Source organism: Arachis stenosperma, chromosome 6 (genome assembly GCF_014773155.1).
Source record: "Arachis stenosperma cultivar V10309 chromosome 6, arast.V10309.gnm1.PFL2, whole genome shotgun sequence".
Classification (NCBI taxonomy): Eukaryota; Viridiplantae; Streptophyta; class Magnoliopsida; order Fabales; family Fabaceae; genus Arachis; species Arachis stenosperma.
In genome coordinates this window covers 117846218-117865909 of record NC_080382.1, presented here as the reverse complement: position 1 = coordinate 117865909, position 19692 = coordinate 117846218, and the positions used below count along the sequence as shown (strand labels likewise).

At 36.1% G+C, this 19692-nt stretch overlaps 1 protein-coding gene and 1 non-coding gene across 2 annotated transcripts; one reads left to right on the top strand and one right to left on the bottom strand.

Moving 5' to 3' along the window:
* Positions 1 to 2274: 2274 nt before the first annotated feature.
* LOC130937672 (small nucleolar RNA R71) lies at positions 2275 to 2378 on the top strand. Its single transcript, XR_009068879.1, has one exon. It is a non-coding gene; the product is annotated as a small nucleolar RNA R71 (small nucleolar RNA).
* A 13368-nt stretch (positions 2379 to 15746) lies between these two features.
* Positions 15747 to 19620, bottom strand: LOC130933109 (mitochondrial fission protein ELM1-like). Its single transcript, XM_057862622.1, has 11 exons — positions 19411 to 19620; positions 19193 to 19319; positions 19022 to 19088; positions 18822 to 18918; positions 18385 to 18534; positions 18141 to 18267; positions 17270 to 17382; positions 16967 to 17030; positions 16788 to 16881; positions 16559 to 16667; positions 15747 to 16284 (listed from the first exon to the last, which is right to left on the bottom strand). The coding sequence occupies exons 1-11, from the start codon at positions 19579 to 19581 to the stop codon at positions 16183 to 16185; spliced, it is 1221 nt and encodes a 406-aa protein (XP_057718605.1). The 5' UTR covers positions 19582 to 19620; the 3' UTR covers positions 15747 to 16182.
* Between the last annotated feature and the right edge of the window lie 72 nt (positions 19621 to 19692).

Here is a 19692-nt window from a genome sequence, read left to right as displayed (position 1 = left end):
CATGTAAAGCATGTTCCTGGCGTTGAACGCCAGTTTCATGCTTGTTACTGGCGTTCAGCGCCAGTTTTTCCTCTCTAGGCACATTCCTGGCGTTCAGCGCCAGAATGTTGCTTGTTTCTGGCATTCAGCGCCAGAATAATGCTCTGTTCTGGCGTTGAACGCCAGCCTGTGCTTCCTCCAGGGTGTGATTTTTTTCTTCTGCTGTTTTTGATTCTGTTTTTAATTTTTATGATTTTTTCGTGACTCCTCATGATCATGCACCTAATAAAACACAAAATAACAATAATATAGAATAAAATAAAAATTAAATAAAATTGGGTTGCCTCCCACAAGCGCTTCTTTGTCAATAGCTTGACAGTGGCTCTCATGGAGCCACAAAGGTGATCAGGTCAATGTTGTATAGTCCCAACACCAAACTTAGAGTTTGGATAGGGGTCTTAACACCAAACTTAGAGTTTGGTTGTGGCCTCCCAACACCAAACTTAGAGTTGACTGTGGGGGCTCTTCTGGACTCTGAACTGAGAGAAGCTCTTCATGCTTACTCTCTTTTGTCACAGAAGGATGCTATGTGCCTTAAACACAAGGTAGTCCCATTCAATTGAAGGACTAATTCACCTCTGTTGACATCTATCACAGCTCCGCTGTGGCTAGGAAAGGTCTTCCAAGGATGATGCAATCATCCTCTTCCTTCCTAGTGTCTAAGATTATGAAATCGTAGGATGTAAAGGCCTTCAACCTTTACTAGCACGTCCTCTACTATTCCATAAGCTTGTCTCAATGACTTGTCTGCCAATTGTAATGAGAACAAGGCAGGTTGTACCTCAATGATCCCCAGCTTCTCCATTACAGAGAGTGGCATAAGATTATACCTGACCCTAGATCACACAGAGCTTTCTCAAAGGTCATGGTGCCTATGGTACAAGGTATTAAGAACTGCCAGGATCTTGTTTCTTTTGAGGTAGAGTTTTCTGAATCCAGTATCTAGTCACTAATGGAGCAAGGAGGTTTACTTTCCCAAGTCTCATTACCAAACAACTTGGCATTCAGCTTCATGATAGCTCCTAAATATTGAGCAACTGCTCTCCAGTCACATCTTCATCCTCTTCAGAGGAAGAATAGTCTTCAGAGCTCATGAATGGCAGAAGGAGATTTAATGGAATCTCTATGGTCTCTATATGAGCCTCAGATTCCTTTGGATCCTTAATAGAAACTTCACTATGAGCAAGGGAGGTTTACTTTCCAAGTCTCATACCAAACAACTTGGCATTCAGCTTCATGATAGCTCCTAAATATTGAGCAACTTGCTCTCCAGTCACATCTTCATCCTCTTCAGGAAGAATAGTCTTCAGAGCTCATGAATGGCAGAAGGAGATTTAATGGAATCTCTATGGTCTCTATATGAGCCTCAGATTCCTTGGATCCTTAATAGAAAACTCCTTCTTGCTTGAGGGACGTCCAGGAGGTTTCCTCACTAGGATTTTGTCCTCCTCCTCCTTTGTGCATTCGGCCACATTGATTATATCAATGGCCTTGCACTCTCCTTTTGGATTCTCTTCTGCATTGCTTGGGAGAATACTGGGAGGAGTTTCAATGACTTTCTTACTCAGCTGGCCCACTTGTGCCTCCAGATTTCTGATGGAGGATCTTGTTTCACTCATGAAACTGAAAGTGGCCTTTGACAGATCAGAGACTATATTGGCTAAATTAGAAGTGTTTTGTTCAGAATTCTCTGTCTGTTGCTGAGAAGATGATGGAAAAGGCTTGCCATTACTCAGCCTATTGCATCCACCATTGTTAAAGCCTTGTTGAGGCTTTTGTTGATCCTTCCATGAGAAATTTGGATGATTTCTCCATGATGAGTTATAGGTGTTTCCATAAGGTTCACCCATGTAATTAACCTCTGCCATGGCAGGGTTCTCAGGATTATAAGCTTCTTCAGAAGCTGCCTCTTTAGTACTGTTGGATGCATGTTGCCATCCATTCAGACTTTGAGAGATCATGTTGACCTGTTGAGTCAACACTTTGTTCTGAGCCAATATGGCATTCAGAGTATCAATTTCAAGAACTCCTTTCTTCTGAGGTATCCCATTATTCACGAAATTCCTCTAAGAAGTGTACATGAATTGGTTGTTTGTAACCATATCAATGAGTTCTTGAGCCTCTTCAGGCATTTTCTTCAGGTGAATAGATCCACCTGCAGAATGGTCCAATGACATTTTCGAAAATTCAGAGAGACCATAATAGAATATATCTAATATGGTCCATTCTGAAAACATGTCAGATGGACATCTTTTGGTCAGCTGCTTGTATCTTTCCCAAGCTTCATAGAGGGATTCACCATCTTTTTGTTTGAAGGTTTAAACATCCACTCTCAGCTTGCTCAGCTTTTGAGGAGGAAAGAATTTATCCAAGAAGGCTGTGACCAGCTTATCCCAGGAGTCCAGGCTATCCTTAGGTTGTGAATCCAACCATATTCTAGCTCTGTCTCTCACAGCAAAAGGGAAAAGCATGAGTCTGTAGACTTCAGGATCAACTCCATTCGTCTTTACAGTCTCACAGATCTGTAAAAATTCAGTTAAAAACTGATAAGGATCTTCAGATGGAAGTCCATAAAACTTGCAGTTTTGTTGCATTAAGGCAACTAGTTGAGGCTTAAGCTCAAAATTATTGTCTCCAATGGCAGGAATGGAGATGCTTCTTCCATCAAATTTGGATGTTGGCTTTGTGAAGTCACCAAGCATTCTCCTTGCATTATTATTATTATCGGCTGCCATCTCCTTCTCTTGTTCGAAAATTTCTGAAAGGTTGTTTCTGGATTGTTGTAATTTAGTTTCTCTTAGTTTCCTTTTCAGAGTCCTTTCAGGTTCAGGATCAATTTCAACAAGAGTGCCTTTTTCCCTGTTCCTGCTCATATGAAAGAAAAGAAAACAAGAAAAGAAAGAGGAATCCTCTATGTCATAGTATAGAGATTCCTTTATGTTAGTTGAAAAAGAAAGTGGAGAAGAAAGTAGAAGAGGGGATTCGGATATTTAGATGGAGAGAGGTGAAGAGAAGTGTTAGTAATTAAATAATTAAATAGAATAAGAAAAGAGAAGGGAAATTTCGAAAATAATTTTGAAAAAGGGGTTAGTAATTTTCGAAAATTAAAGATAAGATATAATTGAAATTAAAATTTAAAACAAATAATTAATTAAAAAGAATTTTTGAAAAAGAGAGAGGTATTTTCGAAAATTGAAGAGGGAAAAGTAGTTAGGTGGTTTTGAAAGAGATAAGAAACAAACCAAAAGTTAGTTAGTTGATTGAAAAAGATTTGAAATCAAATTTGAAAAAGATAAGAAGATAATAAGTTAGATAAGATATTTTGAAATCAAATTTTGAAAAAGATAAAATTTTTGAAAAAGATAAAATAAAAGATAAAAAGATTTAATTCAAAAAAATTTTGAAATTATTTACTTCACTAACAAGAAACTACAAGATAAGATTCTAGAACTTAAAGATTGAACCTTTCTTAACAAGAAAGTAACAAACTTCAAATTTTTGAACCAATCACATTAATTGTTAGCTAATTTTCGAAAATTTGATATAAAGATAAGAAAAAGATTTTTGAAAAATAATTTTTCAAAATTTTCGAAAAATAGAAAAAAATGAAAAAGATATGATTTTGAAAAAGATTTTGAAAATATAAGATTTTTAAAATTGAAAATTTGACTTGACTTGTAAGAAACAACTAATTTTCAAAATTTTTTGACTAAGTCAACTCAAATTTTCGAAAATTTAGAGGGAAATAAGGAAAAGATATTTTTTTATTTTTGAATTTTTAATTATGAGAGAGAAAAACAACAAAAATACTCAATGCATGAAATTTTTAGATCAAAACAATGAATGCATGCAAGAATGCTATGAATGTCAAGATGAACACCAAGAACACTTTGAAGATCATGATGAACATCAAGAACACAATTTTGAAAAATTTTTGATGCAAAGAAAACATACAAGACACCAAACTTAGAAATTTTTCATGTTTAGACACTATGAATGCAAGAATGCACATAAAAAACAAGAAAAGACACAAAACAAGAAAATATCAAGATCAAACAAGAAGACTTACCAAGAACAACTTGAAGATTATGAAGAACACTATGAATGCATGGAATTTTTGAAAATTGCAAGAAAAAAAATGTTTAAAGCATGCAATTGACACCAAACTTAAAAATTGACTCAGGACTCAAACAAGAAACATAAAATATTTTTCATTTTTATGATTTTATGATTTTTTTTTGAATTTTTATTAATTTTTTTCGAAAATAAAGCTTAGAAAAACAAAAAATAAAAGAAAAATTTTGAAAAAGATTTTTGAAAAGAAAATTACCTAATCTGAGCAACAAGATGAACCGTCAGTTGTCCAAACTCGAACAATCCCCGGCAACGGTGCCAAAAACTTGGTGGACGAAATTGTGATCCTTAAAGTTGTACTTGTATGGAATTTAAAATTGGCACGTGTGATCACAACTCCGTTCAACTTAACCAACAAGTGTACTGGGTCATCCAAGTAATACCTTACGTGAGTAAGGGTCGATCCCACAGAGATTGTTGGTATGAAGCAAGCTATGGTCACCTTGTAAATCTCAGTTAGGCAGATTGAATAGTTTTAGGTTTCGAAAATTAATAATAAGAAGAAAATAAAAGGGATAGAAATACTTATGTAAATTAATCGTAGGAATTTCAGATAAGTGTATGGAGATGCTGTGCTCCTCTTGAATCTCTACTTTCTTATTACATTCATCCAATCCTTCTTACTCCTTTCCATGGCAAGCTGTATGTAGGGCATCACCGTTGTCAGTGGCTACATCCCATCCTCTCAGTGAAAACGTTCCTATGCTCTGTCACAGCACGGCTAATCATCTGTCGGTTCTCAATCAGGTTGGAATAGAATCCCTTGATTCTTTTGCGTTTGTCATCACGCCCAGCCTTCAAGAGTTTGAAGCTAGTCACAGTCATTCAATCCCAGAATCCTACTCGGAATACCACAGACAAGGTTTAGACTTTTCGGATCCTCATGAATGCCGCCATCTATCTAGCTTATACCACGAAGATTCTGTTGGGGAATCTAAGAGATATGCGCCCGGCCTAAGGTAGAACGGAAGTGGTTGTCAATCACGCGCGTTCATAGGTGAGAATGATGATGAGTGTCACGGATCATCACATTCATCAAAGTGTAGTGCAACGTATATCTTGGAATAAGAATAAAAAAGAATTGAATAGAAAGTAATAGTAATTGTATTGAAACTTGAGGTACAGCAGAGCTCCACACCCTTAATCTATGGTGTGCAGAAACTCCACTGTTAAAAATACATAAGTAAAAGGTTCAGGCATGGCCGAATGGCCAGCCTCCAAAACGTGATCACAGGATTCAAATTACAATCCAGGATGAGATTATGATAGTAAAAAGTTCTATTTATAATAAACTAGCTCCTAGGGTTTACATGAGTAAGTAATTGATGCATAAATCCACTTCCGGGGCCCACTTGGTGTATGTTTGGGTCGAGCTTGATCTATCCACGAGCTGAGGCTTTTATTGGAGTTGAACTCCAAGTTATGACGTGTTTTGGGCGTTCAACTCCGGATCATGACGTGTTTCTGGCGTTTAACTCCAGACAGCAGCATGTACTTGGCGTTCAACGCCAAGTTACATCGTCAATTTCCGAATAAAGTATGAACTATTATATATTGGTGGAAAGCTCTGGATGTCTACTTTCCAACGCCGTTGAGAGCACGCCATTTGGAATTCTGTAGCTCCAAAAAATCTATTTTGAGTGCAGGGAGGTCAGATTCCAACAGCATCAGCAGTCCTTTTGTCAGCCTTTTTCAGAGTTTTGCTCAAGTCCCTCAATTTCAGCCAGAAATTACCTGAAATCACAGAAAAACACACAAACTCATAGTAAAGTCCAGAAATGTGAATTTAACATAAAAACTAATGAAAACATCCCTAAAAGTAGCTTGAACTTACTAAAAACTACCTAAAAACAATGCCAAAAAGCGTATAAATTATCCGCTCATCACATACACAATAAACGAAATTACATCAGTATGTGTCAGGTTAGGCTGGGCACAATCACTTCTATTATCATGAAGCTAGATGCTAGATATGTCCTGGGAATACAATTTAGCATGAATTTTTCAAACCATGTTTCTAATATCTAAGACGTGAACAAAGACTAACTTGTTAATTGCACTACGATGGCAAAGCACACCCATGTACAACAAAGATAACAAGTTAAACCAGAATATTTAGTATTTCCATTTCACAATGCATGTCACACAATACTAAATCAAATGAAGGATCTCTTGTAAAAAGCATCAACATAATCTCTACATTAAAATAAAGCAAATCATGAACGTCCCACATGGTACTGCTAAAAACTTGTGCTATATATTCAAATATATGTTACTGTTATCTGAAAAAAAAAACGCTACTTTGTAATTCAAGTGTTATAAAACAATTGTCATATCTAAAAAATAATCACTTGATACTACTTTGTAATTTATTGACAAAATGTTGTTACATGATTAGTCTAATATATGATAATTTCTTTCAACCTTATTAAGCTTTTGCAATTTTCAACCCAAAAAATACATTAACGTATTCCCTAAACCCATCATCATTAGCCAAAAAATAAATTTCTCTAATCTTGTGAAAGGTGTGGCAGGTGAGCACGCTGTCAGACCCGGCCTGATGGCACTGCCTAACAACTCTGTCTATGTGAAGTGTGTCAGCCACCTTCTCCAAACCGCCATAGAGGGCATGAATAAACCCGTTTTTTTTCTCAACATGTAATTACAAAAAAAAAGCTCTTAAAAGTCCAAAACGAGAAAAATGATATTTTTTTCTATTTATAAAACTTACATTTTTTTCAATTACAAAAGTTAAATAATATTCGCTTTAGTCTATTTGATTAAAATATTTATTTATAATTATTTTACATATAAATTAACCATAATTATATTAATGTTTCAAAAATAGAAATAATAATACATAATATATACTTAATATTATTGTAATAATTTTTATTTATTTTTAATATTTTAACTTGTTATAAAAATATTTAATTAAAACATTTTTATATATTTTATTATTAATAAAAATATTAAAAATAATTAAAATTTTTCCGTCAATAGTAATATATATTTTATATTATTAATATTATTATAGTAGTAAAATTAATAATATGAAATATATTTATTATTATATATTCTATTTATTTTTTTATTTTATCATTAATCATGAAATATATAAAAAATTTAAATTTAAATTTTTTGTAACAATTTAAAATATTTAAAATAAATTCTATTAATTTTATTAATAATAAATATATATATATATATTATATTTTTATTACTAATATATAATTATAATAATAATTATTAAAAGTATTGTAGTCAAATAGACTAAAGTGTAGGGGTGGCAAAACAAGTCGAAACCCATCGGTCCGACCCGCCGAACCCGTTAAAAAGGATAGGTCGAGTTAGGATTTAGAACCTGTTAACTTAAAAAAATTCGCCAAACCCGCACCGCCAAATTTGCGGGTTTTGGTGGGATAGGGCGAACCGGCTCGCCGGGCCAAAGATTTTTTATTTTTCTTTTTTTATTAAATAAAATAATAATTATTACTACAAAATTAATAATTATATAATTTTGAAACACTTTGTTTTCATTTTTTGTTTTTATTCTTCTTTTAGTTATTTATTTTATTTTATAATTTCATATATATGCTCAAATTATGTGATTTATTTTTTAAAATAAAGATGGTTCTATTGACAAATATTATTTTAAACAATTTTATTGAAGTTAAAAATAAAAAAATAAAAAAATAATATCATAATTTGACTATTTTTTATTTGTATTTAATTTTTTAATTATTGTTTTTTGGTTAATTTTAATTAATTTTATTTTTCAAAAAAAAAAAGAGTCAGGCGGGTTAGCTCGCCGACCCGCCAATCCACCATAAAGCAGGACAGACTATCATTTTGAACCCATTTTAGTTGGCGAGGTGGGCCGAACCTAGCGGGGGCGGGGCAGGTTGGGACGGCCCGTCCCCCTTTGCCACCCCTACTAAATTGTATGTTATTTAACTCTTGTATATAGGACAAAGCATGAATTGAATAAAGCAATATATACCTTTCTCTCTAGGAGAATGTTTCTCTCAGGATAGGAGAGTTTTCTAAGAACACATGGTTCTTCTTGTTCACATTTAATCAAATATCACACAAGAAAATCTTCTGACTTATTTACTATTACACATATTCTACTAACACATCCATCCTTACACAATATCCACCATCATCCACAAATCACCAGCATACAAATTGCAAAACCAACAAATACTTGAACAACTATATCCTAAAGCCTATTCAGATCCAATGGAGAACTTTGGTCTTGAATCCATAGAAGGAAAAACAATCTCTTTGCAGAAGACGGCACAACAAGAGTTCAAGGCAGACTGCTTGAATCTAGTTGGAAAAGTGATCACCAACAAGGAGCTTGCTTTCAAAACCATCAAAAATACTCTGATTGGAGTCTGGGGAAATCCTGAAGGTATGTCAATTTCTGAAGTAGACAAAAACAAAGTGTTAGTCAGCTTCAAGAACAAGATGAAAGGGTTACAAATATTAAAAGGAGGTCCTTGGAATGTTAGAGGCCATATTCTAAAATTACAAATGTGGATGCATGGAGATTCCATATCTGAGGTTAGACATGATTTTTTGGAAATCTGGGTCCAAATACATGGACTTCCCCAAGAGTTCATTAATGTGGAATCAGCAAAGGAGATTGGGAATAAAATAGGTTTGGTTGTAGAGGCTGAAGACCCAATGGTGGGAGACACTCTAGAAAGAATTTTTCTTAGAGTTAAAGTAGCAATACCAGTTTTAAAACCCATACCCACTGGTTTTTATTTGAACAGAGACAGACTACCAAAGACATAGATACAGTTTAAATATGAAAGAATCTTGGAGAGTTATTGTCTGAACTGTGGTATTATCGGTCATAACAAGAAGGAGTGCAAGAATCCAACAGCAATATCAACCTGGAACCCAAATGAACCAAGGTATTCAGCTGGTTTGGGAGTGGCACAAGCAAGAGAGTTGAAGCCAAAAGAATACAGGGTAAGCAGGGAAGAGAGTAGCTCAGGGCAGAATCAGAGGGAAGTGGCGTGTGAAGAACACGATTGGAGGAAGGGAGGTGAGTCAACACAGGAGACTGCAGAGAGTAAAGCTGACAGTGCACAGGAAAAAGAATGGGGAATAGAAGAGGATAGTATAGCCGAAGCTCCTAGAAGAACTGACAAAGAAGATCATAGAGATGTGGAAAAGGGGAAGAATATCCTAGAAGATCTGCTTGTCACAGAAACTGAAACAGAAGAAGTGGAGAGAGATGCTAGGGATTGGGTAAAGGAGAATAAAAATGTTAAGGGCAGCAAAAGGATCTATGAGAAGGGCAAAGAAATGGGTGGGCCAAGTGTATTAAGAGAGGAATCTGTAATTAAGAGTACATGGGCTGACTTCTGCCAAAGGCCCAATGAAAATATTTATCTCTTTAGAATTGGGCCACAAGAAGAAGACAATAATCTCACTATTGGACAACCACTTAAAAGGCTCAATAACAAAGAATTAGAACAGGATAACAAGCAGATATATACAGCAGCTGATAAGGGTGTTTATTACGTTGAACTTGCAAATGAAGAGGAAGAATTAGAGCCCAAAAATAGCAAAGTATTAGTAGTGGCTACAGGATATGAAATGGAACTTGTACAAGGAATGGAGAAAAAGCTGAAATTAAAAAGAAAAAGGGAGGACGAGCAACAATTGCTGATGGAAAATATGATTGGAGAGAAAGCTGCCCTACAAGTTTGGAAAGCTGGTAAAAGAAGCAAGCAATCATCAGGACCAGATGGAGCAATGTCAATAGAGGAAGACCAGCAGAACAAAGAAGAGATCATAGAAGACCCAATGGCTGAGGAGGCGGGCCTAAACATGCCCCCAACTCAGCCATGAGTATCATAAGCTGGAACTGTCGCGGGGTAGCAGCCCCTGCGACAGTTTATGAATTGCACAATATGTGCAAGCAAATCAAGCCAGCTTTAGTTTTTCTTATTGAAACAAGAGCGAAAGAAAAATCTATTATGAAATTAAAGAAAAAACTACAGTTTGAGAATACCTTTTGTATAGAACCCCGGGGTTTGTCCGGAGGGCTATGTCTCTTTTGGAATAATATATATAACGTTGATGTTTACTTTTGTAATTTTATTTATGGTAATCCTAATTTTGGCAGGAGGAGAGAGCAATGGAAGGAAATCACAGCAATCAATTATAACAAGGCTGAACCTCAACTTTTTATAGGCGATTTTAATGACGTTTTGACTCAAGAGGAGAAGATGGGTTTACACCCAAAGCCACATAGCCAAGTAAGAGAGTTCAGAAGCTTTGTTGATTCAAACTTTCTAATGGATTTAGATCTCAAAGGGGGTAGATTTACTTGGTTTAGTAATCCAAGAAATGGGTTTGTAACTAGAGAAAGGATTGATAGGGCATTAGTTAATTGGGAATGGAGACTTTTGTTTGAGAATGCTTTACTTACAACTATGCCTGCTATAAGCTCGGATCATTGCCCGTTAATCTTGGAGCTAAAAGCAGTATATAGGATAAGAAAAAGCTTTAAATTTGAGGCATTTTGGGCGGACAATGAGGAATGTGAAAAAATTGTTAAGAAGGAATGGGAGAAAGAGGTCTCACAGAGCTGCGAATGGACAAGGATAACAAGGAGGATGAATAATTGCAAGGAAGAACTGAAAAAGTGGAGTAAATCTACATTTAAACGGGCAGATAAGGAAATAAATAGGTTGAAAGAAGAGTTGAAAAAGTTACAAGATTCAGATTTCACTGAAGAGAAGCAGAACCGGGTGCAAGTTTTAAAGGAGAAAATAACAGCATTATGGAAGCAGGAGGAGAAATTTTGGGGCCAGAGATCCAGATTGAAATGGTTGAAGTGGGGCGATAAGAACACATCCTTCTTTCATGCAACAACTATCCAGAGAAGAGAGAGAAACCGCATTGAAAGATTAAAAAATGAAGCAGGTTATTGGTTGGAGGAGAGGGAAGAAATAATGAGGCACATTGAAGAGCATTTTGAAGCATTGTTCACTTCGACTACAAGATAAAGGTATGACAACACCCTAAGTAAGATTCCAGTGAGGGTCACGGGAGAAATGAACAGAGGGTTGATTTCTGAAGTATCAGACGATGAGATAAGGAATGCAGTTTTCAGCATGGGGAGTCTCAAAGTTCCAGGGCCAGATGGCTTAAATGGGTTATTCTATCAAAAATATTGGAAGGTAATCAAGAAAGAGGTATGTGAGGTTGTCAAAGAATTTTTCAGAAGTGGTCTACTGCCGGAATATATTAGTGAAACCACAGTGGTCTTGATCCCGAAAATTAAAAATCCAGAAGGACTTAACCAGCTAAGACCCATTAGTTGTTGTAATTTCATATATAAGATTATATCAAGGATTTTAGTGGTGAGGATGAAAGGACTAATGGAGGACATAATTTCACCAATTCAAAGTGCATTTGTAGGAGGGAGATTGATACAAGATAACGTGGTGATCGTGCAAGAGATATATCATAGCCTGAACAGAAAGGGAAGAAGAGGATCTAATAACATGGCAATCAAGTTAGACATGAATAAAGCGTATGATAGATTAGAATGGGATTTTCTTGAGAATGTATTAAAGAAGTTTGGTTTTAATGAAAGATGGGTGGAATTAGTGATGAAATGTATGAGAAGTGCCAATTACAGATTTAAGGTCAATGGCGAGTTGTCCAAAAAAATCAAGCCGCAAAGAGGCCTAAGACATGGTGATCCTTTGTCTCCCTACCTATTCATTTTGGCAGCCGAAGTTTTTACTATTTTGATGCAGGAAGCACAGAATGAAGGCAACATCTCTGGATTAAGGATTGCTCCTACGGCCCCTACAATTACTCATCTTTTGTTTGCAGACGACTGTATTATTTTTGCAGAAGCTAAAGAGGAAGAAGCATATCAAATTATTTCAGTGCTGAATGAATACACAGAGGTGTCTGGACAGAGGATAAATCTGAATAAGTCGGGTATCACCTTTGGGAGTCATGTATCAATTCAGAAAAGGGTTGACATTGAGGAGATACTAGGCATGGCATCGTAGGAGACACCTGGAAAGTACCTTGGTATTCCAGCTACTTGGGGAAGATCTCAAACCAAGGCTTTAGCATGGATTGAAGAGAAAATAATGCATAAATTGGAAGGATGGAAGGAGAAGCTATTAAATCAAGCGGGTAAGGAAACACTAATCAAAGCAGTAATTCAAGCAGTACCATCATACGCTATGAACGTCATAAAGTTTCCAAAATAATTTTGCAGAAGAATATGCGCTAAGGTGGCACAATTTTGGTGGGCAGCATCAGGAAGAGACCGAGGTATCCATTGGAAAAAGTGGGAATCCATTACTAAGGGTAAGTTGGATGGGGGGTTGGGTTTCAAGGATCTGGAATCACAAAACACTGCTTTTCTTGTAAAACAAGCTTGGAGAGCTGTCAAAAACCCGAATTTGATTTGGGTCCAAATTCTAAGATCGCTATACTTTCCAGAAGGCAATTTCTGGACAGCAAAAAAAGGAAAAGGATCATCATGGGTTTGGAGAAGTATTTTGCATGGAAGAGAACTTCTTAGTGCAAGAGGCAAGTGGAGCATAGGAGATGGGTCAAAAGTATACATTTGGAAAGACAATTGGATTGCCGGAAAGAACAAGGCTCTAAATGCAGAAAGTAGTGATGAGACCAAAGTTAGCGATCTGATTATGGAGGGAGAGGGATGGAATGAAAGGAAAATTGTAGGAATGTTTCCCCACGAGATCAGCACAGCAATTTTAAAGACCCCTATTAGTGTCGTGAACAAAATTGATTGCTTGTATTGGCCATGGAAAGAGGATGGGAGTTACACAGTTAGGACAGGATATCATGTGGCTAAAACGGCAAGTCAAGAATTGAACCAAGAAAATCCGTCAACAAGTGAAGATAGAAGGGACCTATGGAAAGAAATATGGAAAATGGATGTCCCACCAAAAATCAGAATGCTGCTATGGAGAGCAAGCCAGGATATATTACCAGTGGGCCACAATCTGTATAAGAGAAAGATAATACAAAATCCAATTTGCCAAGTTTGTTCTAAAGAAATGGAAACAGTGGAACAAGCTTTCTTGCTATGCGAGTGGGTAAGAGCTACATGGTTTGGGGCTGAATGTCAAAGTATTCCAACTAGAGAGACAGTCACATCTATTGGGAATTGGTTATTGGAAAATATAAGAAAAATAAGAGTAGCAGGAGGTGAAGAACAAGAGAAGAGAATTAGTAATTTTGGGTTCTTGATGTGGGAAATATGGAAGACCAGAAACGACAAACTTCTTCAACATCTAGAAATAAATCCAATGTGAAAAATAAAACAAGCAAATATTATGAAAAATGTTCACTGAAGACTAAGAGAAAAACAAGCAGGAACGAAGATTAGAGAAAAAGAGAACAGAACAAACCTGGTAAGATGGAGACTTCCTCCAACTGGTTGGCTGAAGGCAAACGTCGATGCAGCATTCAGGAAAGAAAAGGATTCTGGTGCAATATCTGTGGTAGTCAGGGATAACCGAGGAAGAATTGTATTAGGCTTTACAGGGAGAATTCAAGCAAATTCAAGTATTGCAGCAGAAGCAACAGCAGTTAGACAAGCCATTATCATAGTTAATAATCTCCAGATGGAAAAGACTCTAATTGAATCGGATAATTTGAAACTCATACAAGCAATTAAATCAAAGGGTTCAATAGGGAAAATTTCAGCAATTATTCAGGACATCGATATGTTAATGGAACAATTACCGGAAAAGGGATTAACTTGGACTCCTAGAAACGGGAATCTCCTCGCCCATGAAATAGCCAAGGCAGCAGAAATAGGGACATTGCAATATAACTGGAGCACTCAACCACCTGCAAACATTCACAGTATCATCAGAAGCGAAATTCAATTTGATTAAAATTTGAGGATCAACAAAGAACTAGGCTTTAATAAAAGAGGAACAATGTGCCATACAATTGAAGGCGGCAATGGCAATTGATACCAGGTTGACGAAGAAGACAATCCTGCAACTGAGGAAGACGGCGCTGAACAACCCTCTGAGGACGACGATGGTATTAAAAAGGATCGGCATTCGGATTGTTGTTTGGGCATGAAGCTGTCGCTAATTTAGGTAGGAGGAAGGGAGAGTCAGGCATCCATGGAGATTGTCTTTCAATTTGGTAGCACTGAGGAAGAAGAGCGTGATTTGCTTCATTTTGGTTGGGACTTGGATAGCATCTTGGGTGTTTGGGTGGGTTGGGTTTTCTGGGCGGGTTAAGTCATTGTAGGGCTAAACCCATGACCAAAAAAAAAAAAAACTCTTGTATATAGGGAAGTGTACATTTTAAAAATAAAAAGGAGGAGAGTGTGATTTAGGCATTTCGCAGGTAAGTTTTTTCATGAATTAGTAATTAAAGTTATAAGATATTTTTCTAATAAATTCTATACATTAGCTAATCATGCTAATCATGCTAAATAATAAAATAGCTCGTTATAGCTAACGAGTTATAATTTAAATGACATAATCTTTTCTCTTTATCTAGAGATCTTAGGTTCGAATTTCACTCCTAAAAAAAAACAGTTCATTATAGTTCAAATGACAGTCTCTCTTTCTCACCTAAAAATTTTGAGTTCGAATCTCATTCCTAACTTAAGAAAAAAAAAAAACAGCTCGTTATAATCCTAATTCCTAGAGATATTTAAATCATTTCCTATTCCCTAAAGATATTTACATAATCCTAATCTTACAAAGCACATTCAACTTCACATATTTTGTGACCCATCTCTACAAAAACGAATGTCACCCTTATACCGTCTTTATTTCCGGCGTGTATTATTCAATTGTTCTGGAGCTCCATTCACATCGCAATTATTAAAGTATTATGAGCCCATACAAATACGGCCGATTTTTCCACCTACATTAAGATACTTCATTAGTCAAAATATGACCCTAATCAAACTGGTAAACCGAACGAAACTTATTGCACACAGATGTTACCTGCTCCTCCATGCGTCGTTCGCTATTTGTGACACGAAATAACAACATACAATGCTGACAAATGAAATAAGCACGATAGATTTTTCCTTTTCATTATAGTACAGTTCCTAGGTTGAGTTTTTTCTTTAGAAAATAATAAAGATCGACTTCAAAGAAACGGAGATTTGTGATTAAGTGTTACATCCCGGGGGATTTGTCATTGAGTCTTACATCCTAAAGCTGCGTTTGTTTATAAAGACAGGACACTGAGACAAAAACACTGAGACACAAAATCGTATTTGGCAGAAACATGGACAGAAACAATGTGTCTAGAAACACTGAATTAGTATATTTTGTATCCATCCTGACAAGAAGGACACGAAGACACTAACAAGAAACACAACTTATTTTTTATTTTTTTTATTATTCTTGTTAATTTTTCATAATTATATTTTTTATTGTTATATTTTTCATTTCAAATTTTTTGAATGAAAAAAAATGAGAATAAATTAAATTTTCATAATTTATTTTAATTTATCACCAAACAGAATACAAGAACATAAAATTTTGTATCTCTGTCCATCAATATCTTATCCTGTCCTGTTCTCAATGTCTTGTCTTGTTCTTAAAAATAAAGGCAGCCAAAGTGCTGTATAACTTATATCATTACAACTCACCAAAAAATATAAAACTATCACCAAATAAGAAGAAAAGAAAGGAGCTAGATTAGATCCAAAATTATTGCTTCAAATTTCTATTACAAGCGAAAATTGGTGAGATCACTCATTGGCCGCACCACCTATTAAAAAGGAAAAAAAAAAGCATGTCATTATAACTATTTCTAGTGACCTTTCTTAACAGGAAATTCCCAGACATTGAGCACTCCAAAGCTATATAAATATACATATACATAAGCTAGTGCCCAGTGGGAATTGGAAAGTATTTCCTCTTCAGCCACCACCTCATTTATAAATTCCATGAGTTCCAAAGGAAGCTTAATTCATTTAGAAAACCATTAGGTATGAATAGTCCATCCACGCTGAGCAAGTGCGGCAATAACTTGATTGGCGGCTTCTGCAGTGTCATTTAGTGGAGGATAACTCCAACTTTCACTCATCTGTATAATCCAAAACACAAATAAGTAAAATGCAATGCCTGTTCAACAACAAAAAATATCACCAAGTACTGAAGATGACATGACAGCACATAAGAGGCCGTTCCCATCTAAAACCAGTCTACATTATTTCTCATAAGGCAACTTCGAAAGTTATATATAGGAAATGTATCACGAAATAAAAACCCAATTTCCATATCTAACTTTGCAATCTAATGATGAGAACTAATTGCAACTAAAAAAGAAAGAGAATATCATAGGACAGCTGCCTACTCACATTTTCTTGCCCAGTGAAGGGTCGAGTGACTCCTTGCTTCTGCAAAGAATTTTGGAAGTCCGCAAATTTCCATGTACAGAGTTCCGCTCCGATTACATACACAGGCTTCCTGTAGCACAATATACACAGTCATGGAACTATAGATATCCCATTAAGGAGTGAATGATGAAATGAGGTTTCTTTTTTCCTCTTTAATGGTAGATGCTAATCATCAGGTGATCTTACGTACCCGGTACTGCAGGCCTCACTTAACATACTAACGGAATCAGCTGTGATAACAAAGGCATCAGCCCAGGCCAGATGTCCCATATGCGGATTTGGACCTGAATGTAATAAAGTGCATCACATAATGCGATCTTCAATACTGGGACATGGTTTTATGGCTATGAACATTACAGGTATAAGTACCTTCACCATCCCAGATATGGACCTTAGGATTTGTGGCAAATTCTTTGACCAAAATGTTGGAGATCTGCAATAAGGATGGCAAAACTGAATTTGTTGAACAGATCAAAATATATCAAAGTATAAAAATGAATGGGGTCTCCATCCCTTATGGCAACATCATCTGTATGTCGCGAATGCCAGCTTTCAAGGCTTTACAAACAAACCCACCAACCAGAAGCATGCTCATGGTAGAAGCCAAAGCTTATTATAATCACGACCTATTGAATAAAAAAATATTCTTACTAATTGTGTAATATTTTATACCTTCGCAGGTGTTCTTCTAGAGAAAGATATTCGGATAGTTCCACAACCCCATAACACATTTTGAAGCATTACCACCAACTGCTTTGCGAGATCCACACCATAGCAGCAATTTCCTGATAAAAAGTTATCAAAATTTAATAATAATAATAATAATAATAATAATAATAATAATAATAGTAATAATAAAAAAAAACAAGAGCAATACAGGGCACAGCAAAAGTAGGACTAGAAAAAGTAAATTCTACTCTAACACATAACATAGATATAACCAACGGTAATGTGTTAACTGTAAAATACATATTATAATCAAGAAACATAGGGGGTAGGCCATAAAAATATTAAAAAGTTTCAAATTTTAAGCTCAGAATCTTTGAGGCTTTACTCAAACAAACCGTAATGTATGCAAAATTGGCCTAGTCAACTTCAGTAAATTTCCAACTATGCAGTATACAATGCAAACATTTGACAGTTAGTAATGCAATCAATCCAATGCAAACATTTGCCAGTTAGTAATGCAATCAATCCTGTAAACAGAAACTAGGCTATGGAGTCATTTAAGAGAGTCACCAATATGCAAGGGACGATCATCAATTCAGTAGGAATAACAGACAAAATAAATACTAACACACAAATGAAAGATTCTTGACCAGATTTCTACAGACAATGACAACAATCTCAATAATGATAAACACTAAAACATCAACAAGAAGAATTTTACTACAAATGTCAAACAATTACAAGGTGCAAGAGAACATCTAAAAATTGATTGATTTCTTACATACGAAAAGCAAATATTAATATGAACATATGATACTTTTTAAAACGTTCAACAGGCAAAGCATCTTAAGTTCCTCAGTGCAAAATAAAATACCTGTAGGACCCCCAACATTAACAACAAGCAAAGGCTTGGGCAGAGCTGCTAACTCATCATGCCAAGCAGAAGCAGCAGCCCTAAGAGTAGTGGAATCAGCTAGATGAAGCGCTCCCACAGTGAGGAACTATTATAATGTAAAATCAGGGACTTGAAAGATGGGAAAAGGTGTATAATGTAAGACAACATCACAGGGAAGAGACAAATACTAAAGCAACAAACATCACACAACCACAGTACCTACCACATTGCTGCCAGGAGGTTCCCATGGAGTGACCCACTTCCGAAGAAACCATGGAATTTGCCGCCGGCCTTCCAGAGTCAGCGGATAATAATCATGGCGTGGAGTGATAACAAGATCAAATCGATTCAGGCGCACTCTTGGATGTTGTATCTGAAATAGGCATCACAGCATGTGAAACATTTGGAACTTATCACCCCAACAGGTATCATAGAAATAATATGTCCAAGCAATTTCTCAAAAATGCAAACAATATCCATTCTCTTTAAATATTACTATTTACCAAGAAACAAGTCTAATTCAATTTCCACTCAACCGATAGCAAAAAGATTATAATTTCACTCAAGCATACAACAGATATACATGTACTATGATCGCATTCAATCATGAAATGAACTTATGCGTCAAGTTACAAAATTAGAATAAGTACAAAGCATAACCTGAACAACAAAAACATTTTCTGGGGCTAACCGTTTAATGGAGCTTGCGACATGAATAGTGTCTCTCCCAGATGCAACCACCAACAAGGGACCATCCCTATGAATAAAATACAACCGCAATTCATTAGTCTTTCTAATACAAATTCACCACACCTCTGAATTTCACTTTCAGAAAGCACAATAAGACCACAACAACCTACTTGTGGAACGTTTCACGCGCCATTGTTGCAATATGGTAAGCATCAGCTTCTAAAACGCTTGATATGCCTGAACTAAGCAACCATCATTTTCAAATACAACTTAGCACACGAATCAGCACAAACAACAATCACATGAACAAAATAAAAGTTAGGAAAATATGATTGGCATACCAATCTTCGAAGCTTGAAACCGCGAATTCCCACAGAGCCTTCTGATAACAGAATCCAACATCTTATGAACCGAAACCGGAAGCCAATGAAGCCACCTATTGATTCCTCCATGGGGCCTCGTCACGCGCTGCACATAAAAAAATAATAATAATAAATCAATTTTTCTCAGCAACCAAACACAATCCAGTGATACAATTCAGCTTAGTTCCAAAGCTTACGTATAGGGAGTGAAGATTGGAGAGACCGAGAGCACGGACCAACCCGATGCACTGGTTCTCAGCGCCGGCGAAGCCGTTACCGATGACGACGGCTCGCCGGACGGCGCCGTCGAAGAACTTCGGCAAGCTGAAGAAATGGTTCGGCGGTTCGGGAAGGTTGATGGGTCTCATCGCCACGATTCCAATATTCAAATGGAAAAACCACAGTTTGGAGCTTTTCAGATGGAAGAGAAAACAAAATGGGCCAGGCGATATATGGGCCTAGGCCCATAAAAGGCCCCG